At 41.3% G+C, this 17347-nt stretch overlaps 1 protein-coding gene and 1 long non-coding RNA gene across 3 annotated transcripts in view; one reads left to right on the top strand and one right to left on the bottom strand.

Moving 5' to 3' along the window:
- Nucleotides 1-13958, bottom strand: part of LOC140197767 (uncharacterized) — a 93076-nt gene extending 79118 nt beyond the window's left edge. Inside the window, exon 1 of the long non-coding RNA XR_011886018.1 lies at nt 13832-13958. This is a non-coding gene — a long non-coding RNA (uncharacterized lncRNA). The remainder of the gene's footprint in view (nt 1-13831) is intronic.
- The window catches only part of LOC140197766 (phospholipid-transporting ATPase ABCA1-like), a 164314-nt gene that overhangs the window by 94304 nt on the left and 52663 nt on the right, over nt 1-17347 (top strand). For both annotated transcript variants that reach the window (XM_072258199.1, XM_072258201.1), the window contains 11 exons: nt 510-707; nt 1297-1502; nt 1664-1840; nt 3099-3321; nt 4971-5192; nt 6285-6489; nt 6842-6955; nt 8107-8278; nt 9302-9433; nt 10883-11022; nt 16799-16936. In XM_072258199.1, coding sequence (XP_072114300.1) covers nt 510-707; nt 1297-1502; nt 1664-1840; nt 3099-3321; nt 4971-5192; nt 6285-6489; nt 6842-6955; nt 8107-8278; nt 9302-9433; nt 10883-11022; nt 16799-16936 — 1927 coding nt within the window. The remainder of the gene's footprint in view (nt 1-509; nt 708-1296; nt 1503-1663; nt 1841-3098; nt 3322-4970; nt 5193-6284; nt 6490-6841; nt 6956-8106; nt 8279-9301; nt 9434-10882; nt 11023-16798; nt 16937-17347) is intronic.

Raw genomic sequence — 17347 nt, 5'->3', positions numbered from 1 at the left:
GTGGTCAGGTCTATTGTTTAACCTCATACTGAGCTGATGGTCAGGGAAGATCTCAGATGGCTGATCCTTTCCAAGGTTGAGAACCAAAAACCTGAAATAATTACAATAAATTTGAACTGCTCTGTAAGTACAATTAAGTATCATATTCTGATGCAAACATAAACAACAGCATCTGATTCAAGGAGATTTTCAGCCACAAAAGAAAATAGCGGATTGTTAAAAGGATATATGTATTTAAATCTAAATCCCACTTGCTTCCAAAACCTGCAATGAAAGTAGAATGCAGAAATATGACAGCTGATTATATAAAAAACAGGCTGTGACTCCTTTATGGTAGATCTAGGCCAGGAGTTCCCAGCCTTCACATGCCGTGCAGCAATACCATTAAGCAAGGGATCCATGGACCCCAAGTAGGGTACTCCTGACCTAAACTAACATTGCGGTTCAGTCGAGTCAAGAGGCCATGGTAGTTTGGAGACTTGAGCACAAAACCGTCCTTATCTTTGCAGAGTCTACTGAAGAAAGAAGTTATGGGTGGCTACATTAACTCAAAGTTGGCTGGAACCTCTTGGACAGTTACTGACCTCTCCAACTTCATTGCAAAATACCCAGAAGAGGTCCAGCATTCAAATCATTCAGTATACACCTGGAGGAATGCTTATAATGAGACAGAACAGGCAATTCACACAGTATCACTTGCAATGGAGGTAAGTTTTATGAGCTCTAACATATTTTTCAGGTCCAGGTCAATAGAATATTTCCTATGGATTATGCATATTTGGTATTGGGATCCAGAGGTAAAACTCAAGCCTGCCTTAAATGAGAACCAGATTTGATCCCTACCTAGTGAGGAGTTCCATTTATTCCCAGACCTGAAACGTTTGAGGCACTTTTCTCTAGAAAATTGATGTTTTAGGAGAAGGACAGGTGGAAGTGTGGTGAAACGAGAAGTAGTGGTTACTGGAAGTTTAACAGAGAATTTAAAAGAAGCATATCTCCTGAAAGTAGCTGGAATATGTGACACACCACCTCAGGAAGTAGTTGAGGAGAATATCATCGAAGGGTAGGTGAGATCATGTACAGTTCAAAGATTCCATCTTTAGACATAACTGCTATAAATCTAAGGGGGTTGACTAATTTTTTATTGTCTCCTGCCATGTGGATTTGAGTGGAAGTCAGTTTCTTGTTAGAAGAATATCTGGATGAAAGGAAGTTCTGGGCTAGGATTGTGTTACAAACAAATGTTGATATTTAACAACTGCCCTCACGTTACCCATAACTTGTTACTGTTCCTAGTGCATAAAATGGGACAAATTGGAAGCTGTGTCTACTGAGGAGAAACTAATTAATAAATCTATGGAACTGCTGAATGAGAGGAAGTTTTGGGCAGGAATTGTGTTCCTTGGCTCTAACTCCAACAGTACAAAACCATCAGAACACATGAAGTACAAGATCCGGATGGATATCGACAATGTGGAACGAACAAATAAGATAATGGATGGGTATGGTTCAAACATCTCCAATCACAGTGTTAAGAGTTGCAATATTTTTAGTTAATAAAACAAAAGTTGTGTTGCGTGGTCTTGTCAGACTGGCTTGCTGCTTTGTGTAACCCTTACTGGTCAGAACCACTTACGTTCATCTTGCAACCTTTCTCCTGAAGGTACTGGGATCCGGGGCCACGTGCTGACCCATTTGAGGATCTCCGTTACATCTGGGGTGGCTTCTCCTACCTGCAGGATATAGTAGAGCACGCAATTATCCGCACGGTGACAGGCAACAAGGAGGAGACAGGTGTATACATCCAGCAAATGCCATATCCCTGCTACGTGGATGACTTGTAAGTTCAGGAGAATTACTCTTAAACTTCCATTTAATGGGTTTTGCTTTACTCAGAGTACCTCCCATAATACGTACTTTCCTAGGTGCAGGAGAGAGTAGAAAACCTCCTTATTGTACTGAATTAATAGTTCAGAGCATTCAAGAGAGTGGAATGCAGTGCTTCCCCCTGAATTTCCCTGCAGGGAAGTCTTTGGGACTCACATCTAACGTCACACTAACACACACAAAATGCTAGAGGAACTCAGCAGGCCAGGCAGCATCTAGGAAAAGAGTACAGTCGACGTTTCAGGCCGAAACATCTCGGCAGGACTCACATCCCACTAACATTCCACTGACAACTTTAAGATGAAGGGTACTGACACAAAACATTGAATGTCTATTTCCCTTCATGGATGCCACCTGACCCAATGGGTTCCTTCACCAAACTTAAAGTCAAGACCGTTATCATCAGCGCAAGTACATATATGAACAGGTGCAATGAAAAACTTACTGCTGACCCATTCATGCAGTACAAGCAGCATTCACAAAAACAACGTAAATTAAACATAAATTGTAGACGATTTATACGAGAAAGAACAAGCAGATGCCATTTTTAGTACAAGGTGGTCATAGTGTTTCTAAACTGTAAGTCATTTGCTGGTTGACTCAAGAAGCAAACCGTTGAAAGGTGACAGCAATACTTGAACCTAGTGGCGGGGGACTTAAAGCTTCTGCATTGATAGCCGCAGAAAGATGGCATGGCTCATGTGATTGGGGATCTTCAATGATGGATATTGCCTTCCTGAGGCAGAGCTGCCAGTGGTGGAGAGGGGTATGCCTGTGATATTGGGCAGAGTCCACAACCCTGCAGTTTCTTACGTCCCTGTGTAATCGAAGTGACACACCAGACCATGATGCAGCCTGTTAGGATATTTTCAACAGTATCTCTGTAGAAGTTTGTTAGAGTGCTTGGTGACAAGGTGAGTCTCCTTAACTTCTTAAGAAAGTAAAGGTGCTGGTGCTCCTTGCGATGTGTTCTGCCAGGACAGTGGTTTCGTTCCTTGCTCCAGGTTCCGGCATCTGCAGTCTCTTATGTCACCAAATGATAATAGATGATCTGATGTCCGGCTCAGGAAGTCTACGGGAATCTATGTCTGATGCAGACAGTAGACTGAGGTTTTCATGATTTTCACAAGAAAGCCTTTATGTAAGTGTACTCATTCGTGCTTCAATTTGTTTACTTCTGAAAAAAATCTTCTTCTGCTGTTTGACCTTAGGTTTCTTCGTGTCCTGAGCCAGTCTCTGCCTCTGTTTACCACACTGGCCTGGATATACTCTGTAGCTGTGATAATCAAAGGGATAGTGTATGAGAAGGAAACACGACTGAAAGAGACCATGAGGATCATGGGCTTGAGCAGTGGCACCCTGTGGGTTAGTTGGTTCATCAGCAGCTTGATTCCGTTGCTCATTAGCGCTGGCTTGCTGGTCGTGATTCTAAAGGTAAGTGGAAACTTGTCAGGTGATGGTTAATAAAAAAAAAAGAAAGGTTTTACATTGACTTCATCCTTTGCTAACTCATTCTGGAACACCACTAGCTCAGTAGATGTTGCTAGGTAATTGAAGGTGACTGCCAGGAAGAATGTCCCTGATTCTCCTGTTTTGGAACTACTGACAGTGCTTTAGCTGGGCATCTATGGATGGTCCTCCATCCTTGCTTCACAATCCTGGGATTACTGATGAGAGCCCTATGTCTGCTGTAGAGTCAGACGAATATAGGAATTCAGTGCAGGATTAGATGCTCAACCACTCATTCTGACTCCACTAACCAGACTGAAACCTTAATTCTATACTTTAACCTCTTCCTGGTAAACACCCTCCCTCCACCCCACCTTGCTTTTCAAGAATCTATCTACTTCTCTTAAAGATATTCAATGGTGGTCTTCCATCACCCTTTTAAGGAAGAGGGACTCGTGACCCTCACAAAAAAAATATAGTTGGCACATGCTATATGTCTCTAAATGGTCAACCCCTTATTTCGTTAAACAACTTCAAGTTCAAGTTTGATTGTGATTCTACCTTACACATGAATACAGCTAAATAAACCAGCATTCCTCTGGGCCAAGGTGGAAAACACAGCACATACATGGCACATACAGTTACGAAAACACATACAAAGAATAATATTAGCACAAATCCCCAAGTGGCTTGGCCTGAAGACTGATGGTGCATGGGATGTCCTGGAATCACGTTTTTGCCACAAATGAGCTTGTCTTGTGCTGGATCAGCTGCAGACATAGGAGATCCAGCTTATCTTCCAGGGAGCGAACACTGGAGAACACCAACAGGAGAGCTGGCCTGCAGAGGCTAACCCTCATCCCAGCACAGATTCCAGCATTCCTGCCATCTCCACTGGGTGGCTGTAACAGGTAACACTGCAGCATGAGGGCCTGGTTCATGCAATGACCGAGGCCCTGCAGCTTCCTTCACTGTTGGTCTCACCAATGAACCAATTAATTGGACTTGCAGGATTTTCTATTACCAATGTTCAGCAGGGTCTTGTGATCACAAGACGCGTATTTGCATCATTTGTTGGACCCAGACAGTTTGCTGTGACTACGCACACTGCCATCTTGCCAGAAGAAATTCAAATTTGAACAGAGACCCGCTAGTCCTTTAACCTGTGAGGGCAAAAGGAATTTTGATCACCTCATCCGAGAATCACCAACTCTAACTGTGCAGTATTCCCACATTTCTGCACAGGAAGTATAAATACAAGCTTTGTATTCAAGTCTCCAGATTACTGTGGCCTCTTGACGTCACCAAATTGAAGTGTTAGCCTAGATCTGCAATGAGGATTCAGAGCTGGTGCTTTATTGCAATCAGCTATGCATTTGTATCATATTTCTACACTTTAATTTCATTGCAGGTTTTTGAAGCAAATGAGATTCAAATTCAGGTACATGTTTCTTTTTTTAACAGTCAGCTATTTTCTTTTATGGATGCACTTCACCTTGAATCAGATGCTGTTGTTTAAGTTTGCATCAGAATATGACACTTAGTATTACAGAACAATTCACATTATTTTAGAATTTGCTTCTCAGTGTTGGATTTAAAATGTTACTTAAATTTCTTTTCATCTTTTTTTTCAGGAAGGGAACATCTTGCCTTACAGTAACCCTGCTGCCGTCTTCACGTTCCTCGCAGTTTTTGGAGTGGTTACCATCTTACAATGCTTTTTGATCAGCACAATGTTCTCAAAGGCTAACTTGGCAGCAGCTTGTGGAGGGATTATCTACTTCACCCTCTACCTCCCATATGTGCTGTGTATGGCTTGGCAGGAGTACATTAACTACCCGATCAAAATCTTCGCAGTAAGTAGGCCTTTTCACCACCAAACTTGACTTTGATATTCCAGAACCTGCTTTGGAGGTGATATGTTGGCTCTGGGAGTAATATTACCAACACAGTAGTGACTTGTTGCTCAGATTCTGCCTTTAATGCCTCAAATCAGAAGAAGCAGTTGAAGTAGATTGTTTCCTCAGACTGAAGCAACAAGTTTCATCAGAACCTGAGTTATACCGGATGATGACCATATCTGTGCATGTTGAGTGACATTGCCAGCAGTTTGATTCTTTGATGCCTTGCTAATGAATTTTTTTGAAAAAGTTGAACACTACTAGCATGAGTGAACAGTATCCTTTGTGAGATGTACTGGATTTCAAGGGAGTATGTATACATAGTAATGGCACATAAGTGTATCACTTCATGACAGTGAAAATCTATTTTACTTTATTACACTTAACAGTGTCCCCACTGAGACCATTAACCAAAACTGGTGCAGCTTGTTTTCTGCCGTTAGTGCTCAGAAAGCTGGGTGTTTCTGTGGGGACAGGGGTGATCTCGGACTCTGCCTTTCCACCACTCCCCTCCTTGCATATTTCATTTTGATTAAGGCAAAGCTGAGAGCACTGAACTTGCATTTTGGTGTTTCCACTTTATTTACTGATCATCTGTACTGTACCTACCTTGTCCTTGGGATGTTGGAAACACTCTACAAACAGGTGAAGGTTCCTGGAAGTTTATTCACTGTTATGTATGGCATGATAACCAACATATAAGTAATGCATTCCACAAAATAGCAAAGAGTTAGTGGAGAGGTGGTTCTGCTTTTGACACGTTGATTGAGGAATGATGAGTTCCTCATGAGTTTGGCTTCAGCTCTCAGCCAAAAGATAGAACTTTCAACAACATGCAATAACAGGCCCAGAATTTGTGTTCAAACCCACAGAATGTTTTTGTGTTTCTTGCTGAGAGACTTTAGTTGTGCCCAGAGTAACTCTGACTACAGTTTTCAAAAGGAGCTCCTCATTGTTCCCAGCATTGTTGTTAGTGTATATAGTACACACCAGATCAATTTACTGACTGGCTGACCTTCTCATTCCTTTCTCTAATTATACCTACAGAGTCTGCTATCACCAGTTGCATTTGGCTTTGGCTTTGACTATTTTGCGCAGTTTGAGGAGCAGGGAGTTGGTGTCCAGTGGCATAATCTCTTTGTAAGTCCATCGAAAGGTGATGAATACAACATCACTACATCCATCATCCTCATGATAGTCGATACTTTCCTCTACGCAGTTATGACCTGGTACATTGAGGCAGTGTTCCCAGGTATGGAAACAAACGTATCTCTCCTTGTTAACAAGAAAAGCAATTTGTAGTCATTGTATAAAGGAAAATGTATGTGAAACACTGAGTCTTCTAAGGTTGCACGTACATTTTAAAATCTTTTTGCACTATAATGTACGAAATGGTTTTTGATATCTGTTGAGGACCTGCAACAAATCTCACAACAGTGTTTATCTGAAATCAAACCTTGTCTATTTATATCAGCCTGTTGGCTCTGAATGACTATCATTCAACATGTGCATAAAAGAAGATGATTTTTCCTTGATAGAACACAATGCATGTATTCTTATTACTGCCTTTCTAAAGAATTGGTTGTGTTGTGTTTCTGATTCAGGACAATATGGCATTCCCAGACCTTGGTACTTTCTTTTTACCAAGTCCTATTGGTGTGGAGACCCAGTTCAGGATGTTAATCACTCTCCATATGCAAACAGTAAAGATTCACGAAGTAAGTGTTTAAGAACAACCTTTGAAAGGAAACTTCCTGAAAACTTCTTTAGAGCTACTGTATTTCTAAAATATTGCTTTCTACAGTTCAATGAGCAAATTGATTCAGAACCTGATGAAAGTAAATGATCACCCCAGAAACATTCTGGTTTGTGGAATCCAATGTTTGTAGTTGAAATGCCCGGTAGCATTTAGTGGTTAGCACAACGCTTTACCAGCGGGCTGGGTTCAATTCCTGCTGCTGTCTGTAAGGAGATTGTACATTCTTCCTGTCTGGGTTTACTCCAGATGCTCCAGTTTCCTCCCACAGTCCAAAAATGTACCAGTTGATAGGTTAATTTGGTCATTGTAAATCGTCCAGAGATTAGGCTAGGGTTAAATCGGGTTAAATTATTGGGTGGCTCAGCTCAAAGAGCCTATTCCATGCTGTATCGTAATTAATAAATAAAATTTAAAAAGTGACTGTTATCACGGAGACAGAGCCTAGTCTGCTCCTTGGATTTCAGTCAATCCATTAAATCCAAAGGCCACCTTCCAGAATCCCATTCCAGGCAGTGGTAAGGAGCATGGTCAATTGTTGGTGAACTTGCTAATAACTTTCTCTCAGACTCTAAATTTAGATATCATAGCCTAGTCTTTTTTTTTGGTATATTAAGAGACCACTCTTTCTGCTTTTTTACCTTTTATTCTTAATAGATTAAATAAATGTTACATTATATATTGTGTTGTAGCAATGTATTTAGTGCAGGAAATAGGCATTACTTACTGACCTTGCACTCAGTAGTGTATATGAATGAAAAGTATCTGCATGAAATCAAACAGTGGACTTCATTATATACCAGTGTACACAGTACAACTATCTCATGATCTAAAACATGCCATTCACAGAGCTACTATTGGTCATGAAGATACACCTGAAGAGTGAACACAGTACTTGCCCTCATCCAACATCAAGGGCAGTGCATATTTCATTTGAATTTTGTTTCTCTCTCCATAGACATGAGTAATCTGCGGAACGTTTCCAATGTTTTCTGATTTTATTTAAGATTTGTAGCACCTATGGGGTATATTTATGCAATTTTATTGTTTGGGATGAACTTGAGCATGGTCACTAAGTGGTTGCACAATCTGTCCCTTTTTGTTTTCTTTCAGTCTGCGTGGAGGAGGAGCCAACTCACCTTCGGCTTGGTGTCTCCATTCAAAACCTGGTCAAAATTTACCGAGATGGCCAGAAGCTGGCAGTTGATGGGCTCACACTGGGCTTCTATGAAGGGCAGATCACATCTTTCCTGGGACACAATGGTGCTGGCAAAACTACCACAATGTAAGGAGATAATGGAAGGAATAAATCCTAGCTTCTTCACTCTTTCTTTCCAGTCCTGATGAAGGGTCTTCGCCCAAAACCTCGGCTCCATATTTCTTCCCATAGATGCCACCCGAACTGCTGGGTTCTTTCAGTATTTAGTGTGCTTACTCTTAATAAATCCTAGCAAGTTATATTATCTTCAAGACTACATTTAAATCATTCTTTGCGTTAATAATACACCCAGTAAATGTTCTGTCATCCAGGACATGCCAAACTTGACAAGTACTAGGTATTCAAGAAATATATCATCCAATCAATATGTGACATTGTAGAGCAGGGGTTCCAGACCTTTCTTATTCAATGAACCCATACCATTAAGCAAGGGATCCGTGAACCCCAGGTTGGAAACCCCTATTGTAGAGGAATCGATTACATAATAAGGAGAGTTGACTGTGTGGATGTATGGAAATTTCAGAGGAGTAGCAGTTTCTGAAACTACATTCAGAAAACCCACTACAGTTATTCACACAAAATGCTGGAGGAACTCAGCAGGCCAGGCAGCATCTATGGAAAGGAATAAACAGTCAATGTTTTGGGCCGAGACCCTTCATCAGGATGCAGCATTGCGGTCTACAAGATGCTGAGCGCTATTTTACCAAGGCTTCTTCAACAGTATCTCATCAAGCAATAATGTTTGTCACCAAGAATAGTCAGAGTGTAATTACATGGGAAGTCCCAACACCTACAGGTTCCCATCCAAAACCACTGAGTGGAAGATATATCACTCTTCCATCACTGTCACCGAGTCCAGGTTCAACAATGTTCTATCTTTAGCTTTGTAAACAAAAAAACCTTGAACTACAAGATTAGAATATGGCAAATTCCTGTGATGTGAGTATGATCCTTGAAAATTAAGACTGCATTTGAAAATAGCAAAAAAAAATAGCAAATGCTTGTCTATTTAATATATATTGTCAGATAGTTTTAGATTTTGTAGAAAGTTTGTGGTACAATTTCTAAAGTTGTTAATCCTACTTGCAGGTCAATTTTGACAGGATTGTTCCCACCAACATCTGGAACAGCCTATATACTGGGCAAAGACATTCGTAGTGACCTCAATTCCATCCGGCAAAACATGGGGGTGTGCCCACAGCACAACGTCCTCTTCGATATGTAAGTATGGTTGATGCTTTTTACTTCCCATCTCAGGTGATACAGATGTCACCTGCAATGCCAGAAGTTATTGCCCCCACCCCTCTAAATGCCCTTTGGAAAGTGTGGAGGGGAACCTTCTTGAAAAAAGTGCAGCATTCCTGTGAAGGCAATCTCACATTATTGTTGGACAGGGAATCGTGGTGGTTTGATATGACCCTGTGGCTTGTCATGGTATCTCAGTGGACGTCTAAGCATGAACCAACCTGCTGTGTGTCAGAATAGCAAAGGGTCAGATTGTGTGAAAATCTGCTTCCCCAGAGGACGCACATGATTCACTTGAGCTCTCAAGTAATCCTCACCACACTAAACATTCATCATAGTTAACCCATTGCTAATCATATAATATCTAAATATATAAAGAGTAAGCAATCTCCGTGTGGAGCAATGTCAGTCCTAACCCTCCAGTTAATAACATGTCTTTCAATAATGGTCATATTTTGTCTGCCTCTAGATTTCTGAAACTTCTGCATAAAATGGTTGTAGAAACTGGCAATAGTGATGATTACGTACTGTGAGTAGGATTTGTGTCGAGGGGCCTTTTTCGCCACAGCCCTTGTTGGTGGCTTAGAGAGAAATAACAACGTGATCCGTTATGATTTAACAGTGGTTATGTATCACATAGACTGACGCAAGTTTCAAGTCCGCAGGACATGATAAATTGCCGAAACAATCAAAATTTAGGCAATATGCAGAAGTGAAGAAACCACAAAGATCTTGAAGTTTTAGATCTGATTCTCAGTCAAAGCTAATCACAATGGGATGGAAACAGAGTATGGAACTAAGCACCTCAGCTTTTAGGTTCTAATTCTTTTGACCATTAGTGAGTCACTCACATACTGTTACTCTGCAACTCAGCAGAAGAATGAGGAGTGCCCTCATTGAAACTTATCAAATGGTGAAAGGCCTTGATAGAGTGGATTTGGAGAGGATGTTTCCTTTTGGTGGGAGTGTCTAAGACCAGAGGAGACAGCCTCAGAATTGAGGGGCGTCCTTTTAAACAGAGATGAGGAGAAATTTCTTTAGCCAGAGGGTGGGATTTATTGTCACATGTAGCTGTGGAATCCAAGTTTTTTATGTAGATTTAAGGCAGAGATTGATAGATTCTTGATTGGTCAGGGTACGAAGGGATATGGGGAAAAGGCAGGAGATTGGGGCTGAGAGGGAAATTAGATCAGCTGTGATGAAATGGCAGACTCGATGATCCAAATGGCCTAATTTTGCTCCTCTATCTTATAGTTGTATGGCAAACAGTGTTACCATACCTGTTGTGCACATAAGAGCTAAACTCTATTTTCAGACTCTAGTTTGCAAGCAATGGCGACTTTCTTTTTCTCCATAGTCGTTGCCAAACACTGTGCAAATGCTCTGTTACTCAGTTTTAACTGAAAACTGTTATGAATCTGTCAGGCTTACTGTCGAGGAGCACGTGTGGTTTTATGCACGACTCAAAGGGCTGTCAGCGAAAGACGTGAAGAGAGAGGTGGAGCAAATGGTCCTGGATGTGAAGCTGCCTAACAAACGCAAAGAAACAACTAACAAGCTTTCAGGTAGGCCTTTCCTCTGTACAATGCAAGGATTTACAATAAGTGGCAATTCATATATTTCATTTACCCTTCTACATTGTAACCTGCCATTGTTGTTCATTAAAACGTTGTCCTTCTGTGAAGAAATACATTGTGACTTCTTATCTGGCTCACGTTAAGCTTTGCAGATGTTGTTCTTGGAATTGCCTTAGGACATTAAAGCTACTATGTGTTCTATTGTTGATAGGAGTAGGTTGAATCATGTCTCCACATCCTACAACCACTGTTTAATTGAAAAGGTGTCCAAAATAATTTATCTGATACTATTTACCTTTGTGTATATCTCCATACAACTACATCCCAAATGCTTATCTTCCATGGTCAAAACACTGAAATCTGAGACTTCCCTTTAATCTCAAGGTGCTGGTGATCGGTTAACTTGTTCTACACTACACCGTCTCTAGTGTCTGAAGGCCTCCTCCCTTAGGGGTGAAAGTTACTTATAGTAATCAGGAGAAATAGAAATACTAATGACACGCAGATGCAGGAAATCTGAAACATAAACAGAAAATACTAGAAACACTCAACATCTGTGGGACAGAGAAACAGAACAATTTCAGGTTGAAGATCTTTCATCAAAAATGGGAAAGAGATTAAAAAGGTAGCTCTAAGTTACTGAGAAGGTGGCAGAGGGATCAATAAGGCAAAGGGGATGAGATTACTGTGAACATTGTATTAGTTGTGTAGTCAAGTGGAGTTTATTGAGTTATTCGTCAAACACAGGAGTACATCAACACAGCGATGCTATGAAAAACTTGCTTGTAGCAGCATCATGGAGACATTGCATTAGAGACACTATTCTCAAGAAAAACAAATATTAAATATGTACAAGAAAGAAGACAATTACTAAAATGTTTTTAAAATAGTTATACTCATAGCTACACACTGAGTCAAGTGCTCAGTTAGATACTTCTCAGATGCAGGAGTGCCTGCCTCCACAATTGACTCGGGCAGTGCATTCAAGTTACACACTACCATTTGAGTGAAAAAACTCTTCCTCAAATCCTCTCTAAACATCTTACTCCCTGCTCTAAATCTGTGTCCTTATTGCTGACAATTGTCAACTGACCTAGGTTCGACAATTCAGTGCACAACTCTTAATCAAAACTTGCACTTTATTGCCTCTGCACGTATATCACCGTAACTGTTGACCCCAGGCCAACAACTTAAAACATGAATTCTACTGTTTCCTCTGTACCACTACTCACTCAGATCACTTCTTCAATTTATAACACCGAAATCGGGCATGTCCCATTGGCCAACTGATCGATCATTCTTCTCCCAGCCCCTGGCATGGAGGTCTTTCTTGCGATAGTTAATCTTTGGAGTTCTTGCTGCTTGTCATTCGAAGCCCTTCATTCTTGTACTCTTTCCTTATCGGATCAGATGTTGTGTTTTGACTTCGTTGGCTCTGGCCTATCTGGCTAATGTGTGACAGCTTCCCACTGGCACTGGTCCCAGCCAGCATCCTTCTCACAAGTAACAACTTCTCATTAATTTATCTTTGATCTGAATCAGAGTAGGCCGGCCAGTTATTAGGCTCGAGTTACTCTGATCAGACACAGACTCCCCTATTCATATGTTCTATCTTACCAAAGAATATCTCACAGATAACTTCTTGTTTGGAAATTACCTCCAGTTCAGCCTGATTATCAGGATCATCACTGTGTCCATTTTAAAGCTCTTTGATATACCCCTTCCTGAGCAAAACTAGTTCTCAAGACAGCTCACAAAATGGTTACAGAGCAGCATCACAAAATGGCAGCCTCCATTCTTCAGCCACAAGGCAAGAAAAAAGACATTTGGTTTGCCTAATTCCATTGTCCTTGACTCATTTGAGTTTGATGTTTTCTTCCATACTTTAATTCCTTCATGGCCCACATTATGGGGCAATCCAAAATCAGGTATCACAATACAGTACAGAATTTTGGAGAAATTTATTTAGCAAGAGCTCAGCTGGCATGTGGAACCTGTTATCCCAAAAAGCAGCTGAGGAAAATAGCATAGATATTCTTATGGAGGTTATGCTGGTGGAATGAGTGAAAATTTATGTGTAGCTGATAAAGGCCACCTCAGACCTGTGGAGCCTGTTTCTGTGCTGCAACTTCCATGCAATCTCATGAATCCTTATAAAAATGTGGTCAGCTTTATCAAATACTTTTAGGGAAGGTTGAATAATTTACTTATTTATTGAGATACAGTGTGGAATAGGCCCTTCTGGCTCTTTGAGCCGTGCAGCCTAGCACCACCCCCCCCAATTTAACCTTAGCCTAATCACAGTTCAATTTACAATGACCAACGAACCAATCAGCTGGTAGGTCTTTGGACTGTGGGAGGAAACCAGAGCAATCAGATGAAACCTACGCGGTCATGAGGAGAACGTACAAACTCCTTACAGGTAGAAATTAAATCCGGATCGCTGTACTATAAAGCTTTGTGCTAACCACTATGCTACTGTACTGCCCCATAGAGAAAAACTCTTCTTTACTTGCAAGTGCTAAAAGGGTATGTAAGGATGGTGGTACTGCCATACACCAAGATCCACTGAATGTGTCAATAAGACAATTCTTCCCCCATCATGTCGGGTTCACTCCAGTTGAATTCAGATAACACATGAACAAATGAAGGAAATGGTTAAGGCAGGAAGAGTCCTTTGTTTGAAGTTATACACAAGGCCATTGGTTAATACAATATTTTTGTTGAATTATGTTGTTCGTCCTTAATGTGAATACTCAGGTCAAGAGTTCTGACAGTTTCCCAGCAATTATCTTACCTTCTGTTTACCTCCTCCATCTTGAACTGATGAAAATATCAGTGCTCCCCTGTTGCCAGGAAGCGGGTCTATGCTTGAGAGGACTTTTGCTCGGACTGGAGACTGCAAAGAAATAAACTAGCCTGCCTCCTGTTGACAGTTTCACTCTCTGAGTCAACAGGATGCTTGAATTTAAACTGCCAAGAACTCATGTGGCGTCCCTCCAGAACAATTGGAGCAATCTCCTTGAAATGCAGATCGAAATTGAATCTCAGATCAGTTCCAGATGTCAGTTTTATTGAGTGTACACAGTGTTCAGCCATAGGAATGCTGGTTCCTGGTGAACTTGCAGTACTTTCATGAGGGTTACTACAGTTCATTGGCAACAGCAATTGAAAACAGAGTGCCTTTCCTCTCTTGTGAATTGGCTCTGTACTGCATAGACAGAAAATAACTCATCCCTAAGCTCAGCTGCCAAAGGCAGGAGTCAAGAGTGAGTTTTGTTTTATTTTTTTTTAATTCCCACCACCACCTCCCTGAGCTAAGGGCATAGTGTCGTCATTATTACCCTGATTCAGGTTAGCTGAATCATCCTCCAGTGGGTCTTTCGTGGTATTTATTGCACATGAATATTCAGTCCAGTTGGACTGTCTCCATGTTTATGCATCACAGTGGCCTCTGTCCAATTTACTTCCTCTCCACCTGTCAACATACCCTTCTGTTCCTTTATCCCTTACATGTTTGTGCAGCTTCCACTTGTTCTGTCCAATACTGCCACTCCCTGTGATATCAGGCCAAACTTTGCAGACCTACAATTCAGAATCCTTTTTATTTTCCTCCCACTTCCATCAACTCCCTCAATTACACCACTCACCTACCAACTAGGGACAGTTTAGAATCGACAATTAACTTACCAGTCTCCATGGTTTGGGGTGTGAGAGGAGACCATAGCATCTCATTGAACCAAAGCTGTCCCAGGGAGAACATGCGGTCTCCACACATGCAGCACTCAATGTCTGAATTCAACTCGGGCTGCTGTGCAGTGAAGCTGTAAGTAGCTCTGTTAGCTGTACCACTGTGTCATCCCTTGTCTCACCACTTTAAGGTAAGGAGGTTACCTTGATGCCTTATTCAGTTCTCTAGTGATGTCTTACAACTGTGATGCTTAATTAGAGCCAGCACAATATTAACCAGGTTTTCCAACAGTTTTCGGAATGGATTACCAGTGGTGAAGGAAATGACAGTTAGGAACTCTTCTCCAAATGGTTGTAGCCTTTGGACCAATAGATCACTCTTCGTGATATCTAATGGAAACGACATGTTTCATCTTTTTTTTTTGGCATGTGCCTGCATGCGTGCGCGTCTGTGCATGTGCATCTGTGATGATGTCTTTTTCATGGCTTTTTTACAAGGCGCAGAACGAGAGAGAGAGAGACTGTGTTGCGTGCCACTCCTCACACAGACATTTTCGCAGTATTTTCCCTTTTTTATTTTATGAGGTCGAGTTGCGATCTCGACACTCAACCCGGCACGGATGGAAAGCGTACTCGAGAGCAGACCCGACTGGTTTTGAACCCGGGAACCTCTGCTCCCGGGTCCAGCGCCGATGTCATTGCGCCACCAGCTGGCCCATGTTGTTTCATCTTTTTAACAGGATAGTTTAGCTTATTCCAATCACAGTCTCATTGGATTTGAAAGACATTAGAGTTAACAGAAGCAAATTCTTCTCTTTGAACTGGAAAAAGGCAGCTGGGCAAGGACTTAGTCAAGAACTTGATTAGATCTACCTCTCTACATTATGTGGCAAAACCTTGCTTGCAGGCCTTTGGGTATCCTTCTTCAAGGTGTGATTCTATCAAGAAAATTCCACCCACTCCAAAAGCTCTTCTGCAATTCACCACTGATCTGCAAGGGTAATTCTGAACAATCCTGGTGGAGCTGTAGCCTAGTTCCACACAGAAGATCACTTCCCTTATGTTGTGCTCTGATTGATTAGCCATTGAACACAAGGACACAAGAACATAGGAGCGAGAGATGGTACCCTGTTCCCTCAAACCTCTCCCACCATTCAATATAATTATGACTGATCAGCCCTGAGCCACATAGCTTCTTCAGGTCCTTTATGTGTAAGATCCAATTGTGGAAAAAAAAGTACACTTTAAATGGCCTATGTAATAAATATTTCTGGATCTGCAACTAAAATAGTTGGTTTGCTCAAATGGCTGTGTAGGAGGCTTCTTCAAAACTGTCACAGTAGCAGTAATAGCAGTAGCAACGGAAATTGGAGACAAGCCCTCATCAGGGGAGTTATTGAATTGGAATCCTTGACTAACAAGTGGGTTGAGATAATCAGGGGTAGGCAGGAGTGTGAAGCTCAGGTTGTAATGAGATTAAAGAAGATTCTTATTAAATGGCAGTACATGCTCCAGGAACCAAGTAACCAGCAACTGCTGCTAATCCATACGTTCACCTGGAACAGGTTATTGATCAGTAATGTGCAAACATTACTGGACTGATGACCTGAATTAACGATTAATAGTGAGACAAGAGTTTAAACCCTACCACATCAACTCAGGACTAATAGAAATATTAGAAACAAAATGGGTATCGTTAACAGCGATATTCAAACTGCTCAATTGTTATTAGAAACCCATCAAGTTTAGGGAAAGAGAGGTTCCATTTTTACCTGTTCCAGCTTCAAAGTGAATTGAGCATAACACTCAGTTCGTCCTCCGGAGTGGTTAGCCAAACCAAAAATATGCAAAGCATTTAAGAATAGACAATACATGCTGGTCTTTCCTTATATACCCCTGGTCTGTGACTTCATAAAAAGATTGTACTTTGCACCTTCAATTCTTCCTCAAGAGGACAGATGGAAGCTTCCAGTGAAATCTTTATTAATCTTAGAGTTCATTAAGGTGCTCTTTATTGCCTTGCTTATTCAACTTCACATTAAAACTAACATAGTGACTTTTGTTTGCCTAACAGGTGGAATGCAACGCAAACTTTCAGTGGCCCTTGCTTTTGTTGGTGGTTCTAAAGTTGTCATCTTGGATGAACCAACCGCAGGAGTTGACCCCTACTCCCGCCGAGGAATATGGGATCTGCTGCTCAAATATCGCCAAGGTAAAATCACGGCATAGTCTGGAGTGATTGTGGTTTCTGCCAGGCTACCTTTAAAGTGTCAAAGCTAAATATAGCAGGTCACAGAAAACTGACATCATAAAAGATAATGACTCAGCACATCACTCCTGTGCTAGTTGGAAAAGAATTCTCTTGCATAATCCTACCCTTGGGCACTTGGTTGATCATTTTACAAGTCATGGCTTTTCAAATACACATCTGGGCATTCTTTAATTGTGTTGAAGGTTTCTCCTTCTATCACTCTTTAAGTGTTCCAGCTCCTGCTGACTTCTGCTTGAAGTAATCCAGAATCTTACCCTGAAATGCTGACTGTCTCTTTCCCTCCACAGTTGCTCCTAGACCTGCTGAGTTCCTCCAGCATTTGATTTTGCTCCAGATTCTATAATTTGTGTT

Source organism: Mobula birostris, chromosome 5, assembly GCF_030028105.1.
Source record: "Mobula birostris isolate sMobBir1 chromosome 5, sMobBir1.hap1, whole genome shotgun sequence".
NCBI classification, from domain to species: Eukaryota; Metazoa; Chordata; class Chondrichthyes; order Myliobatiformes; family Myliobatidae; genus Mobula; species Mobula birostris.
This window is presented reverse-complemented; position numbering and strand designations above follow the sequence as displayed.